This window comes from Anopheles funestus, chromosome 3RL, assembly GCF_943734845.2.
Source record: "Anopheles funestus chromosome 3RL, idAnoFuneDA-416_04, whole genome shotgun sequence".
NCBI lineage: Eukaryota > Metazoa > Arthropoda > Insecta > Diptera > Culicidae > Anopheles > Anopheles funestus.
The window spans coordinates 46,022,551-46,040,110 of record NC_064599.1 but is presented as its reverse complement, the minus strand read 5'-3'; the positions used below and the strand labels follow the sequence as shown (position 1 = coordinate 46,040,110).

At 40.6% G+C, this 17,560-nt stretch overlaps 4 protein-coding genes across 8 annotated transcripts; 2 read left to right on the top strand and 2 right to left on the bottom strand.

Moving 5' to 3' along the window:
- Positions 1-282: 282 nt before the first annotated feature.
- Positions 283-5,111, top strand: LOC125769144 (moesin/ezrin/radixin homolog 2). Of its 3 annotated transcripts, none has more exons than XM_049437667.1 (7): positions 283-890; positions 968-1,306; positions 1,369-1,596; positions 1,679-2,128; positions 2,235-2,674; positions 2,747-2,877; positions 4,813-5,111. In XM_049437667.1, the coding sequence occupies exons 1-7, from the start codon at positions 801-803 to the stop codon at positions 4,830-4,832; spliced, it is 1,698 nt and encodes a 565-aa protein (XP_049293624.1). In that variant the 5' UTR covers positions 283-800; the 3' UTR covers positions 4,833-5,111. The 3 variants fall into 3 exon arrangements, with proteins under 3 accessions (XP_049293624.1, XP_049293622.1, XP_049293623.1); XM_049437665.1 differs by having other exon boundaries at positions 2,747-2,953; XM_049437666.1 differs by lacking the exon at positions 4,813-5,111 and having other exon boundaries at positions 2,747-2,957.
- A 573-nt stretch (positions 5,112-5,684) lies between these two features.
- Positions 5,685-7,561, top strand: LOC125769153 (superoxide dismutase [Cu-Zn]). Of its 2 annotated transcripts, none has more exons than XM_049437682.1 (2): positions 5,685-5,890; positions 7,057-7,561. In XM_049437682.1, exons 1-2 carry the CDS (start codon positions 5,825-5,827, stop codon positions 7,483-7,485), a joined length of 495 nt encoding a protein of 164 aa, XP_049293639.1. In that variant the 5' UTR covers positions 5,685-5,824; the 3' UTR covers positions 7,486-7,561. The 2 variants fall into 2 exon arrangements, with proteins under 2 accessions (XP_049293639.1, XP_049293640.1); XM_049437683.1 differs by lacking the exon at positions 7,057-7,561 and adding an exon at positions 6,338-6,952 and having other exon boundaries at positions 5,700-5,890.
- An 86-nt stretch (positions 7,562-7,647) lies between these two features.
- Positions 7,648-9,216, bottom strand: LOC125769148 (uncharacterized). Of its 2 annotated transcripts, XM_049437676.1 has the most exons (3): positions 9,046-9,216; positions 8,863-8,971; positions 7,648-8,769 (listed from the first exon to the last, which is right to left on the bottom strand). In XM_049437676.1, exons 1-3 carry the CDS (start codon positions 9,160-9,162, stop codon positions 7,718-7,720), a joined length of 1,278 nt encoding a protein of 425 aa, XP_049293633.1. In that variant the 5' UTR covers positions 9,163-9,216; the 3' UTR covers positions 7,648-7,717. The 2 variants fall into 2 exon arrangements, with proteins under 2 accessions (XP_049293633.1, XP_049293632.1); XM_049437675.1 differs by having other exon boundaries at positions 7,648-8,971.
- Positions 9,217-9,882: 666 nt separating this feature from the next.
- Positions 9,883-15,138, bottom strand: LOC125769145 (uncharacterized). Its single transcript, XM_049437668.1, has 6 exons — positions 14,518-15,138; positions 11,672-12,226; positions 11,145-11,596; positions 10,920-11,075; positions 10,530-10,833; positions 9,883-10,452 (listed from the first exon to the last, which is right to left on the bottom strand). The coding sequence occupies exons 1-6, from the start codon at positions 14,633-14,635 to the stop codon at positions 10,286-10,288; spliced, it is 1,752 nt and encodes a 583-aa protein (XP_049293625.1). The 5' UTR covers positions 14,636-15,138; the 3' UTR covers positions 9,883-10,285.
- Positions 15,139-17,560: the final 2,422 nt, after the last annotated feature.

The window sequence follows — 17,560 nt, the reverse complement described above, 5'->3', positions numbered from 1 at the left end:
GCTGAATGACACACTCCACCATACTCAATTACTCTTTTTGATATTAAATAATTCAATGTTCATCATTTTCATGGCTAGAAGAGTAGAATAGAAGTTGGTAAAAGGATTGATTACTGGTATTACAAATATCCTCAACCGTGTACAAGGAGCTTAAGAAAACCATCAACTGCAAGCCCATGTTTATCTCAACCTGGGGTCATAAACACACGCAGAGCTCAAGCGGGATTCAGTTGTTTGGCGAGAATCCCATGAAAGCGAAAAGCCCACGGCGAAACGGTACTGTCAAAACAGAAAATGATCGATTTACTTTTTTTCCCCACTGTTGTCGCTTGGTTCCTCTGTTTGTTACGCAGCTTCCAGCTTGCTTTTCTAGCAATTACAACTAAAAACGGTCATAAAACGGGGCTAGATAGAACTCTGGTCCATCTTCGAATAACTATTTTCATCGGTGCGTATCAATGTAGTGCACTATAACGTGAACAAAGTGATATAATCCGTGCATAAGAGATTACGAACATCGCCATAGAAAGAAACCATCAGCCAAGTTATCGAATGTTGCAATTAATTGCTGATAGCAATTTGCTTCTAAAAACACTGTAACGCTGTAGGAATCTTGCGGAAACAATACGATTGGATCATCGAAATTCTGTTTCGTGCCCGATCGTACCATTGCCAAGGGTGTTGTTTCTTGTCCCGTTCCCAACTCCAGTTCTATAATTGAACGACGCACGACGGGGCGTTTCCGATTGGAATCGGAAGTAAGCTCAACCCACCGAACTAGTTCTGGCCACTGGTACGATATGATGGTTCCGTTTCGACGTAAGAAAACGAACAAACAGTTTCCAGTGAAAGTATGCACCTTTGATTCGGAACTCGAATTTCACCTTGAGGTAAGCTCTGTTACCAAAAGCCAGACACCGAGAATGGTATCTAATGTATGTGTAATTTTTTGTTTTGTTTTTGGCAGCATCGAGCAACAGGTAGATACTTGTTCGAACTGATATGCCGAACTATCGGTCTGCGTGAAACATGGTACTTTGGATTACAGTTCGAAGATTCCAAAGGGAATCTGTCGTGGCTGAAGATGGATAAAAAAGTACAGGATCAGAGCGTACACATGACAAACGGAAGCTGTATGTTTATATTCTTGGCTAAGTTTTTTCCTGAAAACGTGGCCGAAGAACTGGTGCAGGAAGTGACGCAGCATTTGTTTTTCCTGCAAATTAAACAAGCCATTCTGTCGATGGACGTGTACTGCCCTCCAGAAGCATCCGTATTGCTTGCTTCATACGCCGTGCAGGCTAAGGTAAGTTCGATGATGCACCTTGTTCGGTAGACATTGATTGAAGCGTCATACTATCTTTCCAGTACGGCGATTATGACGAAGCCGTGTGCAAACCGGGAATGCTGATCAGCGAAAATCTGCTACCGCAGCGTGTGATTGATCAGTACCAAATGACGCCTCAGATGTGGGAAGAACGCATCAAAACTTGGTACGCAGATCATCGAGGCATGTCCAGGGACGAGGCAGAAATGGAATATCTTAAAATAGCTCAGGATCTTGATATGTTTGGTGTAAACTATTTTCCTATTACGGTAGGGAATGTTTAACAGTGTGTTGCGTAAATCAACCATTATCAGATGCATTTTGGCTGTTTTCTTTTTATTTGGTTTACAGAATAAGAAAAACACAGAAGTTTGGCTAGGTGTGACGGCGTTAGGATTGAACATATACAACAAGGAAAACAAGCTCCTACCAGTGACGACCTTCCAATGGAATGAGATTTTACACATCAGTTTCGACGATCGAAAGTTTGTGGTCAAAACGAACGACAGCAAAAATCCCAAACCTGTGATATTCTACTCGCAAAAACTTCGTATCAACAAACTGATACTGGATCTGTGCGTGGGAAACCATGATCTTTATATGAAACGCCGTAAGCCCGACACGATGGAAATTCAACAAATGAAAGCCCAAGCAAAGGAGGAAAAGCAACGGCGGCAAGTCGAGCGGAATAAGCTAACACGCGAAAAGCAACTGCGTGAGGCGGCGGAGCGAGAAAAGGCTGCAATGGAACAGAGACTAATGCAGCTGCAGGAGGAAATGCGGGCGGCCAATGAGGCATTGGTATGTATTTGTCAAATTGTTCAAACATTACCCTCACGCATTTCAACGAATGCGCAATGTTTCCTCATATTCTTTCATCTTTTCCATTCCCTCCAAAACATCGAAGCATCGAAGTGAAGAAGCAGCGGAATTGTTGGCGGAAAAAAATCGGCTTGCCGAAGAGGAGGCAATGTTACTGTCGCACAAGGCACAGGAGGTAGAACAGGAAATCAATCGTATGCGTATGACGGCACGCAAAACGGAAGAGGAAAAGATGTACCTGGAACGAAAGACACAAGAGGCGGAATTGCTCACTGCTCGTATGATGGAGGAATCTCGCAAGAGAGCACTAGAGGCCGATAAGCTCAAAAATGAGCTTATACACGCACGGGTGGCAGAGAAGGAAGCAAAGGAAAAGTTGTTAAACTTTCTGAGCCGAACATCCACCGAATCGATACTCATAACTCCTTCTTCATCCCCGGAATCTCCTATGCATGAAATGCATTCTTATGATCTCTTGGCTGATGGTGACATGGAACAACTTTCGTTAGAAATCGAAAAAGAACGGTAAGAGCTGACCGGGATATACGGGATGAGTGTTGTTTAACATTAATGGCTAATTTTGCATTCTGATCGTAGGGTTGAATACTTGGCCAAATCGAAACAGGTACAGAACCAGCTGAAGGAACTGCGTTCCGAAATAGAACAACTAAAAATTGGTGAGAATCAATGTCCACTGGATGATATCAATGCCGAGCAGTTGCGGCTAGGTGAGACAAAATATTCCACCCTGAAAAAGGTTAAGTCCGGTTCAACAAAAGCACGAGTAGCATTTTTTGAAGAACTGTAAGTTGTGTTTAATATTTGTACTACACTTGTGTTGTCTAGTTTTGATTTGGTTGCGTACGCTTGTTTAAAATTTGACATTTCGTTTTTTGAACAAATTATCCACTTCATTGCTTCTTTCCTTTCATGCTGTTTAAGAACATACAGTAAATTCCTGGCGATCCGAAATGCTTGATGCTATATTTATGCGAATAATAATGCTATCGTTCCGCGTGGAACAAACAGTTAAACGTATTCATATTTTGGAATACTGAACTGCGTATTATGTGCCTATAACATGAACTTGACCTATTTCAATACAAATTAGAGTTACATCGCAATAAGGACATATTAAAAAAATGCAGTCATTTAAAGTCTATTTATTCGTTAATATGCATTTGCGTATTAACGGGGGACGGTTCGGTGGTGTATGTGATAAACGGCGCCTGTTCCACACGACAGGATCGGGTATCAAATCCCATCCGTACCGTGTCCCCTCAGCAATGGCTGACTATCGGACTGTGTGGTAAAACATGTTTAGTAAGCCAGAAATGGCCGGCGTGACCTTAGAGGTCGTTAAGCCTAGTAGGAGGCATTTGCGTAGGTTTCGAAATCTTTGGATTTCTATTCGATTTCAAGAAAAATCTGATCTGAGTAATACTACTTTAGGTTAATAGGATTTAATATTTAAATTATTTTTGCTCTAGCTTGAAATGATCGAAATAAGATGGAAACTGTTCATTGATATTGATCAAATGAACACGCGTTGTTCTTCGTTGATTTGGAAATTTGCTGTTTGTTTTGAACAGCTGAATTCGAAAGAAGCTTTGATGGAAGTGTGAGTGAAGACACAACAAATTATTTAGTTTAGATTTCAGTTTGGAGTTGTAACACGTAAATGCAAAATTTTAGTTACTGGTTATCTAAAAACCAACGACTTAGTATAATTTGTTCTTTACTGTGTTTATCTATACAATACTGCGCGTACTCAATACTTCGAAATTTCATTTACATAGTATTTCAAACTTACGTTACAGTGAAAAAATGCAGTATATAGTTGATAAAATAATGATTTGTTAAACATAATATCTGAATGGTGTGTATTATAATTTATATCAGATTTCAGAATCCATCACTATGAATAGTTTATCATAATAGATTTTGTTTAATATTTTATATATTCATATGCCAACATCTAGCAGTAGCAACATTGTCATTTGCTTCCTTTATCAAGCGTTGTGTAGCGTGTATAATAAAGTTTATCGGTTCACATTCGTATTTTACTTTTCATTTTTTACCCACATACCACATATTTCCTTTCATTTGTTAATCATTGGTTGGTGTTATTTGTGGGGGTTTTGTGAGCGTTTGTTTTATGTTCAATGGCGATTATGTTGTATTTGGTTTACATGTTTACCGTAGTGTTGGACACGTATGGGTTTGGGGTTTGGATTTGGTTTGTCTGGATTATTTGATTACATTATTACGATTAATACAGCACGTTCGCGTACACCATTTCATGTCATCAATAAACGAGTATGATTTTGCTCCTAATTACGGTCCCTTGAAACAAAGTTTGGTGGAAACATTACATATTCAAGTGTGAAATGTTCCTATTTAAATGATCATTCGGATATACAGTATAAAATGTTAAATCATGACAACGAACCATAATCGGTATACTGTGTTATCCTTTTTCCGTCAATTAATTATGGAATTTCAGACATATACTTATAAGGGCACTTTTCGTTATATGTTGCGTTGCAATTGTCCATGTGTTATTAGATCTGCATAATGGTAACAGGGTTCGATATAAGACTGAACAGAATGAAATAGTGAAATTGTAATTAAACTCTGATGCACCATTCTGTGAATTACAGGGAGCCGGAAGAATCGATAGTATAATCCATCGCGGGTATTACAATCTCGCAACCACCGCCACATCTCAGGAATGACAACTATTGTAAGGTGCCTTGTAAAAATATCAAACATATCAAATTGATGCGAAAAAGAAACAAACCCTTAGAAACGTGCAAATGAAACATCATTGTCTTATGACGAAATACATCGACAGACTGCCAGTTGCCTCCAACAGTTTTGAAGAATGAAATTACTTTACTGAAACATACGAAGCCATGTTTAATCGTTGACAATAAAATCGAATTCTATGATTAGTAGAGATCCCTGTTTTCTTTACACTCTTCGAAAACCATAATACGAAATATGGAATAGCGAAAAGGTGAACAACATGCAGATCTTAATCGTTAATGTTGCAACTTTACATACAAAATGATGATGGTTCAAATAATATCTAGCACTGGAACCATATCTTGTGTTACCTATCCGAAATTATACTATTTTGTGTATCGGCTAATGATGAAAAGGTAATAGAAAGTTTAAACATTATCATCTCTTATTTTTTAATATTAAATTGTTGATTATTTTTAAGTAGAAGATAAATAATTTAAAAATCAAAGATGGTCATGAAACGTGCACATGAAAACAAAACTCTGGGCAACCATAGTACAGTGCTTTACAAATTATTTCGCGCTATTTGTACTCCGAAAGACAAAATGTGCGCCCTAGCAAACGGGATTTATAGCGATTGAAGAAAACAAACGTCGTAATGCGTTTCATCCAATAACGGCAAAAGTAGGATTTAGGTTTGCAAAAATCAGGAAGCACGTGCGAGATTTGTTGCACTGCTTGTAAAGCACTGTAAACTAAGGGAGTATTTTTTGGTCATAATATGTGCGCGTACGCTGACAGTTGCCATATACAGCCACATTTTGTCGAATCGTGTGTTTGCGTGCACTTCTTGCGTTGTGCGTTTGCTCCTGATTTCGTGCATGCTAAAATTTGTGATCGATCAAATACTGCCATAATCGCAAAATGCCGCTGAAAGCCGTGTGCGTTCTTAACGGAGATGTGAAGGGAACGATTTTCTTCGAACAGAGCGTAAGTACCATTATCGTTAGAGCAGAGCATTTCGCGGTGTCGCGGATAGATTGTGCTAGCTTTCCAAGCCATATTTGCCGCGCACCGATCACTCCCGGAAATCAGTAGCAAATTTTATGTAATCTCGTTTTACGCGCACAATGTAGGTTTGGTACTTTGGGAAACTGTGAAACTTAACAAATGCATGCGGAAGAAATATCTTCACCGGCGAATCGTACGTTGTTTTTAGTTTTCTTACCTTCTCACGAAAAAAGAAAAAAAAGCGCTTTGTCATGACGGATTGCATTTTTTTATCACTGATTATTCAAGACGCCATTACGTTCATGTTCGTTAGCATAACAATAAGAATGATACGAACAATAGCATCTTATCGGGTGTTGCCAAACTGTATGCCGTAGGGACTCCATTCATTTAATCACATTAATTTGATTCATCCCATTAATGCAGGTGGAATCGGATCCGGTCAAAGTGACCGGCTCGGTTACTGGTCTGAAGCCTGGCGATCATGGATTCCACATTCATGAATTCGGCGACAACACTAACGGTTGCATGTCTACGGGCGCGCACTTCAATCCGCACGGCAAAACACACGGAGCACCGACCGCTGAAGAGCGCCATGCTGGTGACATGGGAAACATTGTTGCGGACGGTACCGGTGAAGCAAAGGTAGACTTGACCGTGAGCCAGATTGCCCTGAGCGGACCAATGAACGTGGTGGGCCGTTCGCTGGTTGTTCATGCTGATCCGGACGATCTTGGCCTGGGAGGACATGAGTTGAGCAAATCCACCGGCAATGCCGGTGCTCGTCTGGCCTGTGGTGTAATTGGATTGTGCAAAATTTAAGCCATGCTCTATCATTCAATCGACAAGTTCCGCACAGTTGGAAGGGACAGAGGAAACAGACAAGACGACATACTTTCTTGTATAATGAAGAACCAACATACATGTATGTATGAGCCATCTGTGTGGAAAGTTGATGTAAAACTATTGTTAATTCCATTACATGGGGAAAAGGTCTACACAGGTACATCACTGTCAATAAATGTATGAAAAATTCCAATACTTATGCTGTTTGTGTTACTAAACTCCGTGTCCGATTTGTGTACATGAAATGTTGCTTCTCGAGAGGTTAACGGTTCCTACCCCCCCCTCACCCGTTCTTTCAGGGAACGTCCGTGGCTATCACTGGCGCAATAGAAGGTTTACGACCAGGGAAGCATGGATTGCACATTCACGAGTTTGGCGACTTTTCACGCGGATGTCTCTCCACTGGACCACACTACAACCCGGACGGAAACGATCATGGTGACCCGGAGGACAAAAATTGCCATGCCGGTGATCTTGGTAACATCGTAGCGTACGGCACCGGTCTGGCTAAGATACAGATTGCGGACAAAAAGATAACGCTGGTCGGTGACCGAAGCATCATCGGCAGGACCCTTTCCATATCAGAGTTTGAAGATGATTTAGGCCGTGGAAAACACGATTACAGCAAAACGACGGGAAACTCTGGTAACTGTATTGCGTGCGCTATTATCGGTGTCGCACGGGAAGAATACTTTGCCGAACGATTGCATCTGACCACAGATGAATAGTAGCGAATATCGAAGGGTAATCCTTGAACTTATCGTTTTAAATGTATTGGCAGCGTATCAAAACATAGATTTTTTTTTTAAATATACTCCGATAGTTCGTTCGTTGCTTCAAATATGCCATTTTGAACGATTTCACACAATGCAAGCCTGGACCGTAACATATTTTACAATCGTCTATCGAACACTTCCTGTAACTAATTTATTGGCATACTTAAACATTTTACAAATGTGACTATTCCATAAACTGAAACAACATTTCCATTCCCGCAGAAGCAGAACTTGTTGGCATTTCCGAGGAATATTTTTCAATGGTAATTGATGTATTCGCTTCGTCTGATAGTTTTGCTGAACAGAGGCCGGTTTCGAAGGTATCTGCACTTACAGGCACAGAAAAAGATATTGGAGGGTGTGATTTTATCACGTTTTGGCTATTTTTACTATTAACGTCCCCCTCAGCTTCCGGCACAGTCTTAGCCGGGCGATTTTCTGTTCCATCGCTCGTTTTCATACTGCGTTGTATAAAATTAAGCATCTTTTGCACTTTGGCAGAACTAGGACTTTTCCGCCCAATTGGCTGACACAATACTGGCGCACTATCTTTAGTTATTTGTTGCGTCATTGTATTAAGTTTACATACCAAGTCTAGTGGTTTTAATTTCTTATTTTTGACCAACGCTCTTGCTTGCTTCAATTGCAGCGTACCGTTTGAACCAATATCCAATGGAAATGGATTTGCTGTTCGGTGCTTGTGCCTGCTGCCTTCCTTGCTGTGTGCTTTACTTTTCGCTTGTGCAGTTCTCTTTATCCTTAGTTTTGTAGGCGTGATATTCTCAACGACAAGGTTAACGTTTTCTGGTGCTTTTGGTTTTTTGAAAACATCATCTTCGTTAACTTTGTTCGGCTTCTCAAACACTTTGAGACATTTTTCCAGCTTACGGCCAACGTTACATGGTGCAACGGGACTGTACGTTGAATATACGTGATCTGTGGTGTTTGTTTTGACGGAATCACACTTAGTTTCCTGTTCCTGCTTCACGTCGGACATCGGATTCGAAGAGGAAGGAAATAAATCTTCCAGGATTTCATCAATAAATCCAGTATCGAAGTTTGTTGAAGGATTACTGCAATGTACTGCTCGCGAAAGGGATTCTTTTGATGCTGGTGGCTGCTTAAACTCGCTTACACCTTCGCCAGATAGGAAATCCATGTTGAAATCTACCGAACCGATGTGCTCGATCGTGTTTTCGAAACTATTGCTACTGGTCGGCAAGTTGTCAACGTAATCTGAATCGAAACCATGCTGTGATTGCAGTTCATATCGGTATACGGTGCTTTCTTCAAAGTTTTTAAACTTAAAATTCCGGAAGGGATACATACAATCATACGCTTCACATTTGTATATTGCTTCACTTAAGTTGACGAACAGGTACCGCATCATGTTTTGTTGATTACGATCAGAACAGCGAGGACATGGTACTAACTGTTCCTACAATGGTAGAGAAAGAAAGGGGTGTTAGCGGGCTGAAATCCCATAGAAACCGGTGATCAAAGTTTGCGTACCTTCGCTGGATCTTCGTCGATGTATATCTTACGGACAGATAGTTTGTTCGTGCAGTGTTGTCCTTTGTGAATTTGCTGGAACAACAACTCAACTGGATTGCCTGTATTTCCAGTCATGTTTGGAGTAGATATTTGGCTCGACGCCGTTTTGGTTAGTTTGTTTTGTTTTTGGTGTGGGGTTTGTGTCATTGCAGTGTTTTCAATTGATTGGGGTAGAGGACATCACCAAAGACAATCAATGCGAAATGCTTAAATCGAAAATGAATAGTTTTAATACTTATGAAACTCGGGGCATATGCATTTGAAGCATTCAAAAAATGTATTTGCATGTATTTGTATTATTGTATTATTATTATGTATTTGTATGTATTGTATGAATGGTTGTTTGGAAAATGCAGCTGAAGTTGGACATCCCTGCACCATAATCAAGGTGAGTAAAGGGCTATATTTTATGAATCTTGTCTGACAGCTTGCTTGAAACCGAAAGCAATCAACAAAACTTTCTTGCATTGTGCAATGTTCGGTTCGGCACCGTTCAAATGCTTGTAGAAAGCTTACGGTATACCGCAGTACGAAAATTGATTTTAACCAACTAGAACGGTAGGTAGGCTTCACTTAAATCAGCTTTACGGGTTCGATGAATTTGGTTCGAAATGGCAGTAATTAGGTAAGTGTGATTTAAATTATATCCAACTATATCAACCATAACAAACCACATTGAACACTCTGTTGATCAGCTCTAAACGTTGCAAAAACCAATGCACTTCAAACAAACATTTCCCACATGCTTCGGACTGATCGGTGACGATATTTACACGATTGATCATATTTTAAAAATTTATTTACATTCATGAGCAGCACATAAATGATAACATACCAATGAAACAACTTATTATGTACAACAGGGCGCAAAATGCATTGAATCGCGTACGGGACAATCGTGGTTAAGCTGTGTGATAGTTGTGATTATCAGCTAATCATTACATCATTAAGAAATGTGAGGGAAAACGAAAACAAGTTTTAAAAACGAAAAAAAAATAACATAAACAGATGCCAGCTACAAGCCACAATAAATAAGGGGAAAATAAATAGTTATTCTACGAGAACTTCTCGCATCCTACAGCAAGAAGGGTGGGATAGGTTGCAACAAACTCCCAGGAACTGGTATGCTATCAATGGATCATTTCCTCCTCCTTCCGATATTATCAATAATGTTATGTTTCTGTAGGGACGTCAGATGTCATGCTTTGCATTTGAAGTGATGTTTTTTGCGGGGGATTCCCGTGGGACCATCGGTTAGTTCGCATATGTGCAAACCGATCCGTTTCAGTGGATGGCATTTCGTCTTCGGATTACCCCATCTTCCATTAAATTTCATCCATTTCGGTTGTAGTTGTGCACTGCGCCCTGCAATTGTGTCGAAATCAAAAAGTGTGAGTATGATGACGGGATTCACTATTTCTCCCATCCGTGTGTCGTTCTACCTTGGACGCCATTCTCGTAGATGACTTGAACGTTTCTCCACGTTGACCATGGCAAACCGAATCCATTAATGTCGTAGAGACGCGGAACGCGAACAAACTTGTGTTTGCCCGGCGCTGTCCACAAACCATGGGAACCTTCTGCTGCAAAGAGCACAGGATGGTTGCTGGACGTAACGACCGTCTTGGGAAAGGTTGGCTGTTGCAGGATTCCTTTTCTCGTTTCTTGACTGTGGTATTCGAACGTTCCAGTTAGCCTTTCATAGGAATAGAACGCTCCTGCATCATGCGCTGAAACGTACATTTCCTGCAACGAGTGATCATAATATTAGCTAGGTATTAGAACGCACTGTAACGTGCAAAAAAACGCAACATAAAATCCAATTAACTTACATCTGGTTCCTTTCTTCCACGAAAATAAAGGCTCATGTGCTCCCAATCGCCGACATGGCTGCCAAACTCTTTCTTCGTACCCAGACACATGCCAAAGATTAAGGGTATCGGCCATGGACCGAACGGGCCCAAATCGATCGTGCACATTATTTTACCCTGCGAAAAGATGATCACGCACTCCTACTTCATTGCATTCAACCAACATCGAGGGACTGTTGTCCTTACCTGACTGTAGGGATAGAACATCCAATATGTAACGTGAAAGTGTGGATAATCATGGGACAGCTCCGCGTGATATCGTTCAGTGTCATGCCTCCGTTCGGTGATTGTTTCCCATTCCTCATTTTCCTCGCTTCTCGGTATACTTTCCACGGAATCGTCCGTGTTTGAGTTGAAATTGTGCTTACCGTTTCCGTCGTCGGAATCGATAATAACCTGCCTTCCAACAGTGATGTCGTCAGCATCTTGGTTTGGTGGTTTATCTGTACTATCGGACGTTTTGCCAAGGAGTGTAGTTGACTCCACGATATCCCGTTTTCTCCGAATCAAGCGAATACTTTTTTCCACCTTATTCATCGTTTGGCGCAGGTTTGGCTGCAGCTCAAAAATGTTTTTCGGCGTTGGAGCATACGGATTTCGCTTGTACTGTGTTCGATCTTTTGCTGTGTATGCCACTTCTAAAATAGTATAAAAAAAAAACAAGTTAAAAACGTAAAAATTAACCATTTACAAAGGAATCGCTTTTGCCATACCGTTTTCTTGATTGTTTTTGTTGTGAAGCAGATGGGTCGCAGGATAGACGGTCGTCGTTGCTGGCTGTGTAAATGGTAAACTAGAATCCGGCTTGTGTGAAGGGATTTCGGATAGCGAATGTTTGCACATGCTGATCACCGCGTAGATTGGCACATTTTCTTGTAGCGGATTCTGTCCATGTAGGAAGGAATCCTTATGAGTGACCAGCTCGTCAATGTCGTTGTTCGTCACTAGGTACCAATTTTTCGACTCATTCCCAATTGGGAAATTGAAAAGCAAGTCCAACGATACGGATGGATCCTTAAAGTTTCGTTTGTTGCGAAAACGGCCTTGCCGCTGATCAACCGGATCGTAGTATGACAGTTCGTTGGTCATCCCATCGTCGTAATGTTTGAGATCATCGAGCTCCGTAATTTCGCTGCCCGGATAAACGGTAACTACTTTCGCTTCTTCTGCGTGTACATGCTCGAGAAATTTTGACACATCTCCGGGCATGTACTTTTCGTTCGGTGCCAACCATACTAACGGTGCCCATTGTTTTACTAGTGCTTCCACTGCAAAGACAGAAGTAAAATGTACGAAAGACATGAAATGAAATTTTGTGATGTAATTGTAATTTAATTGTGGGTAAATATATTTTAAGTAAAATATACGCAAAACACTACAATTTAGATGTGTTATATAAAAGAAGTTTAAGAAAAGTTTATCCTTATCAACCACTTTTAGTAGCCGCCGTTCTCTACGAAAAAGCTCTTTATATATTTCAAAACTTTGAAAATATTTCTCTTTGGATTGTAAAGCGAGATATACATTGAGAAGTTCCAAAGAAAGGTAATCATTCGTATTTTTAAATATAAAAGTACTTCATGTACATTACAGCTTTCGAGAAATACTAATAAGCTGTGTTAAAAATATTACAATAAAATGATACGTCAACCGACCACTTATTTTCGAGACATTCTGATCATCAAATTGCAAAAAGTTACTTAAAAAAACGCGTTTGAACTATAAATTTGCAGCACTTTGCATGTGGAAGCGTTCACTACATTCCAGGGAGAGTACCTGTGTACATATTGATTTAAATGTTTAGCATATTTTTCTACATCCTGCAGCTTTGAGTAATTAACAATGCAATTAAATCAATCCACTAAAAGTTTCGAATATATTGACTGATACAAGCTTTCTTCTAATTCTTCGCTCAACGACCTGTTAGTTACGTCTACTAGTTCGATATACTAATTTGTATCACCATCCCCGAGTATCAGCCATTGCTGCTGGAGTCCAAATCTAAATAAATTTTGCTCCACAATCTTCGGTGTATCGGATACTGGAAAGCCTTACTTTGAAACCACCTTTAGCGGTTTAGTTTCGCTTTTAGTTTAGTCACAACAAATTGCAGATACATTTTCATCCGCGTTATCATCTATTCCTCTTGTATATTTTCGTGCATTGTTGTAACCTTTGTCGACCACTTTCATAAGTTGGTTCATAAGAATTGTATTTTCTAAAAAGGCGGTATTTTGTAAGAGCTGGCACACAATATCAGTATTATTTGAAGATTAAAACACCCAAATACAAATCCAATATTGAATGGTCCCTGGTTTTCGTTGGGAATAATTATTGGTGAAATAATAAAAATTGCCAATGTGTTGAGCTATCAGGAAAGACATGAATTAATGAAAACACACATTTATTTGTCTTCTTTTACTGCTTCATTAGCTCTATACAGCTATTGTCAATATTGGAGCTGTTTAGGGATGTTTAGATCGAACATTGAAGCTGTTTAGAAATGATTTGAATCCCACCAAGGGATTAAACCCACACCGGGCGTGGTGTTGAGCTGTGGATTCATGACTAATTTGAGAGATCAATACCGGTAACAATTGGCCCTTAGAATCTATCTAAACTGTTGTATGAATACTTGAGTTTGCAACAACTTGTTTTGTTAATAGATCGCTATTGTATATGTTCTAAAGGCAAATAAGTGTGTAGAAATAATTGCAAAGTGTGGAGACATCTTATGTATTATATCATAAGATGGTCTAGATCATGGGTCGGCAGAATTTGGAACCTGGAACTGCGGGCGAAATACTTGAAACCAATCTTGAACCATGTGAAAACAGGGTTTTTTGCTGGCCGACTCAAATCGGCCGACCTCTGGTCTAGATAAACCCTTTGTCTTGCTGTTCAATATATGCAATTGTTAGGAAAGTATCTTTAAAAAAAGTGTCATTTGAAGATCTGAATATCTCTACATTTATGTAGAAAGAAAGCGATAAACAAAGCACCCCCGAAAAGCATTGTTTAAAACAATCTGTTTCACCAATTCTTACAATGGTTTGATTCAGGGTAACCGTTTTTGTGTAGCATTACTCTCTTTTTGCCATACGTGACACCCAAAAGGCGAAATGTCTGTCCGTCGGGTCGGTCGCATGATCCATGAGTGAACGTCGCGTTTCTCAAAACTTTCACTTATTTCTGCAGCCCGAACCACGAACGGGTTTGTGAATTGGCAGCAAGCAATGCTTCACAACGCCAAGCCAAAGTCAAGTTCATCGCAAGGCTGGAGAAAGAAGGAAGGAAACGGTTTCGACCACTGGATGGATGGCTAGCAGTGGACTAAATCGATGAATTCCTAGACATGCAATCGAATGCACAACACACGGTGTTAGGGCCCAACAGGGCCAAGCCATGTGCGAGAAAGGCGACGGAGACAAGAAGCTTGCTGCAAGCGTTTTAGAGCAAATGAGTGAAAGGACTTAAAAGTTCGGAACACCTCTTGCTTAAATAGACGAACGAGCCATTAAAACGCGCAAGTTTAACGTCCTATCCCACTGCAACCTACCTTTTTCACGATCCGACAGGTGATGCAAGTCTTCGCTTTCTAATGACTGACATTTTAGTGTTGATAGTAATCCCAAAAAGATAAAGCAGATACTTTTGTACGGTTTCACAAAGTTCATGTTCCCGCTGGTGAAACCCGCTGCTCAACACCGTACGGCGATCGGATGCGGAATTGCCCGATAGCTTAAGCATAAGGGTAGACGGAAGTTGTCGCTTTTTCGCGAAACACAATCAGCACGACACTTTGACCGGTGGCTCTTGGGCGCTCCTGCACGCACAACGCACTCGCGTGAGGGAAAAGTAGTTGAAACAGTTTTCACACGCGTTGAAATCTTTCGATCGTACACATGACTGGGAACTGGGAACTTCTGACTGTGATTTAAATGCCAAAGATCATTACCACAATTACAGCATTACTGTACACACACACACACGCACAGGGATATACACATACACACAAACACGCACGCAATTACATGTGAATAGCTTAACTCACTGCACCGGGATGCAACGGGTATGGACGTTATCTTCGAAATATGGTGCAGTGAACTGTTGTGAATTGAACTGTGATGTACCGTTGTTAACTCAAAATCCCGTTTTTTTATTTTCCGATAAAACTAGCGCACATCGGTAAAAAATCGCCCCATAGAAGGCCACTCTTCTACTCTTTGGAAAGCGGCGAAACCGTTTACCGGCAAAACGAGACGGAATAGTGTGCGGTACCTATTCTGGAGCGGATATATTCGGGTTCAGTTGGGCAGACACCATAATGCCTATGCGGAATAAAGTAGCGCAACAGACTACACGCCAGTGTTGTTGCGAATCTGCAGCCACTGAAGACAATCACGGCCCATCAGCGGATTGCCGGGCAGAGGCACAACCGAACCGAACAGATCGAAAGCCACACTATACACTAAACAGACCTGCGTACGAAATTTCTGCTCGCGGCTCACCGCAACAGCTGATGCTCGCCGATCGCCCATGAATTGGGGAGGTCTGCGAAATGCACAGAGCTGTCCAAAGTTAGCGCTACAGGGTGATTTTAATTTCCCCTTAATACTTACGATGTAAACATTGGCTTTTTTTTCTCATTTGAATTCGATTGAAATGTTTATTTACTCACGCAAACCGGGGATGGTAAAACTTGAGGAATGATTTAATGCACATAATGAAAACAAAGGGAATTGCTACAAAAAAGCTTCTTCCAATTAAAGCATTTTTTTGAGAACTTTATTAAACTGTACAATAGTTGTGCATGTAATAAACAGTATTTTGCTGCAACGTACAATCACAAAAAAATCGAATGTATTTACTGCTGCCGTTGTTGCTGTACGCCTTTTTGTGTGCTTTACTGTAGCCAGCTTAAATTCCGTGCTTTTCTCGCTTCGGTGATGAAAGCAATGTTAACGGCCGTGCGATGTGGTAGAGTAGTGTGTTAGTGTTAGTAGTGCAGGTAAACAATGAATGCCGGAGCAATAGAAATGCATCGCATGTTGGTAGTGCTGTGTGTCGTTTGCTGCTGCAACTTGGCGGAGCGCAAATCCGCGAAAGCTCGTGGAAAGGAGGAAAAGGAAGACATGTTGCTCATGGTACACGCAAGCGTGGTCAGCAGAACGGTGGTTGTGCAGTTCGCCGCCACGCGGGTAGGGTTTATTTTTTTACGAACAGCATGATCGTGTAAGCTTTCAGTCTGCTTCACAACAGGCAAGATAACAAAAAAAAAGATCGTTCGGAAAAAGAAGAAAAAAAATACACATGTATATACAAAGGTGATAGTACGCTTGCAGTGTGTGGTCGGTCATTGTAGGTATATTGCTTCTCGATCATCAAACCGATTCCCACTCTTCGTAATTTGCGTATCAAGAGCTTCCAATTTCAACCGTTTATCAAGTTTTGGTGCGATCTTGAGCTACTTTGACGCTCATTGATGCGGCAATCGCGAGGCCAGCGAACCATCTTGGGGCCGGAATATCAAACAACGGAACATCGTGGGCAAAGGTTCGACTGACCCGCACAAAACCTGTAAATGAAAAAAAAAAACAGAAAAGATTAATCCAAAATTATCACAAAACATTGACAGTTATTTTTATTGTTACTGCAGCTATGTATGTGTATCATTCGCATGCAAATATATAACGCAGAGCCGTACGGATGGTTCATGTGGTTTAGATATTTTTATTGTTGTTCCAGACCAAGCATTAGATAAAGATAGTGTGAGTTTTATGTATGGTAATCGATATTCATGAAATGTGAAGCATTGCCAAACGTAAGACAATTGCACTAATGAGCAACTGAACATGGCCACAGCTGACCTCGATTATGCAAACGGGCGAATGATTGGATGGCGATGAGAGGCTCTTTAGCGAAGATTTACGCTGGGCAACTACTGAATAAGACCGCTCATCAGCATATGGCACATATGGAGAGATTTCATAATAAATAGATAGGACCATTATTACGCTAGGCCGGAAAGCCGCCCTTGGTGATGCGATGTTGTGCCGAATCAATGAGCAACATGTTTAATAACTTGTAGTGAACAGTACGTGATGCACCAGCTGCGTCCCTAGCGGCATGATGGATTGATTTCGGTTGAGATACCGGTTTATGTGTGGCCTAATTTTGTGAGTAGAAATTTTTGCTTTCGTACATCAGTCCTCTCTTGGCATGTTTATGGTAATGTTTATATTTTCTTTCTGCAGGAAAAATAATCGAAAGCTTTCGTTTGTTTTTTTTTTATATGCTAAGGCTTAGCTGAAGAATCTTTAGTTCTGTTGCCAAAAGCACCTCTAGCTCTAGCTTCCTAATTAGCACAAACGGATGAGAAAGTAGCATTGACCTATTCACGGTATGGTGGAAGTTTTCAAGCATACTATTTAGCCGGTTATTGTCCTATAAGTCTTATCACACTTTCCGCTTGTTAAAGGTTGTGAGAACGAGTTTTTCTACATCATTTGTATTTGTATACATCAAAATAGTTACTAGACTCGTTAAAAACCCATCCCCAACATTAACGTACAACGCCTCCATCAAAAATAAACAAAATT

Excerpts from the sequence above, each read along its gene's own strand:
- LOC125769144 (XM_049437665.1), top strand. The coding sequence starts at position 801 with ATGATGGTTCCGTTTCGACGTAAGAAAACGAACAAACAGTTTCCAGTG. Across the intron at positions 1,597-1,678 it reads TAAACTATTTTCCTATTACG|AATAAGAAAAACACAGAAGT; the intron begins GTAGGGAATGTT and ends TTTGGTTTACAG. Across the intron at positions 2,129-2,234 it reads GGGCGGCCAATGAGGCATTG|CATCGAAGTGAAGAAGCAGC; the intron begins GTATGTATTTGT and ends AAAACATCGAAG.
- LOC125769148 (XM_049437675.1), bottom strand. The coding sequence starts at position 9,162 with ATGACTGGAAATACAGGCAATCCAGTTGAGTTGTTGTTCCAGCAAATT. Across the intron at positions 8,972-9,045 it reads TCGACGAAGATCCAGCGAAG|GAACAGTTAGTACCATGTCC; the intron begins GTACGCAAACTT and ends CTACCATTGTAG.
- LOC125769153 (XM_049437682.1), top strand. The coding sequence starts at position 5,825 with ATGCCGCTGAAAGCCGTGTGCGTTCTTAACGGAGATGTGAAGGGAACG. Across the intron at positions 5,891-7,056 it reads CGATTTTCTTCGAACAGAGC|GGAACGTCCGTGGCTATCAC; the intron begins GTAAGTACCATT and ends CCGTTCTTTCAG.
- LOC125769145 (XM_049437668.1), bottom strand. The coding sequence starts at position 14,635 with ATGAACTTTGTGAAACCGTACAAAAGTATCTGCTTTATCTTTTTGGGA. Across the intron at positions 12,227-14,517 it reads CCTGTCGGATCGTGAAAAAG|TGGAAGCACTAGTAAAACAA; the intron begins GTAGGTTGCAGT and ends CTGTCTTTGCAG. Across the intron at positions 11,076-11,144 it reads TGTTCTATCCCTACAGTCAG|GGTAAAATAATGTGCACGAT; the intron begins GTAAGGACAACA and ends ATCTTTTCGCAG.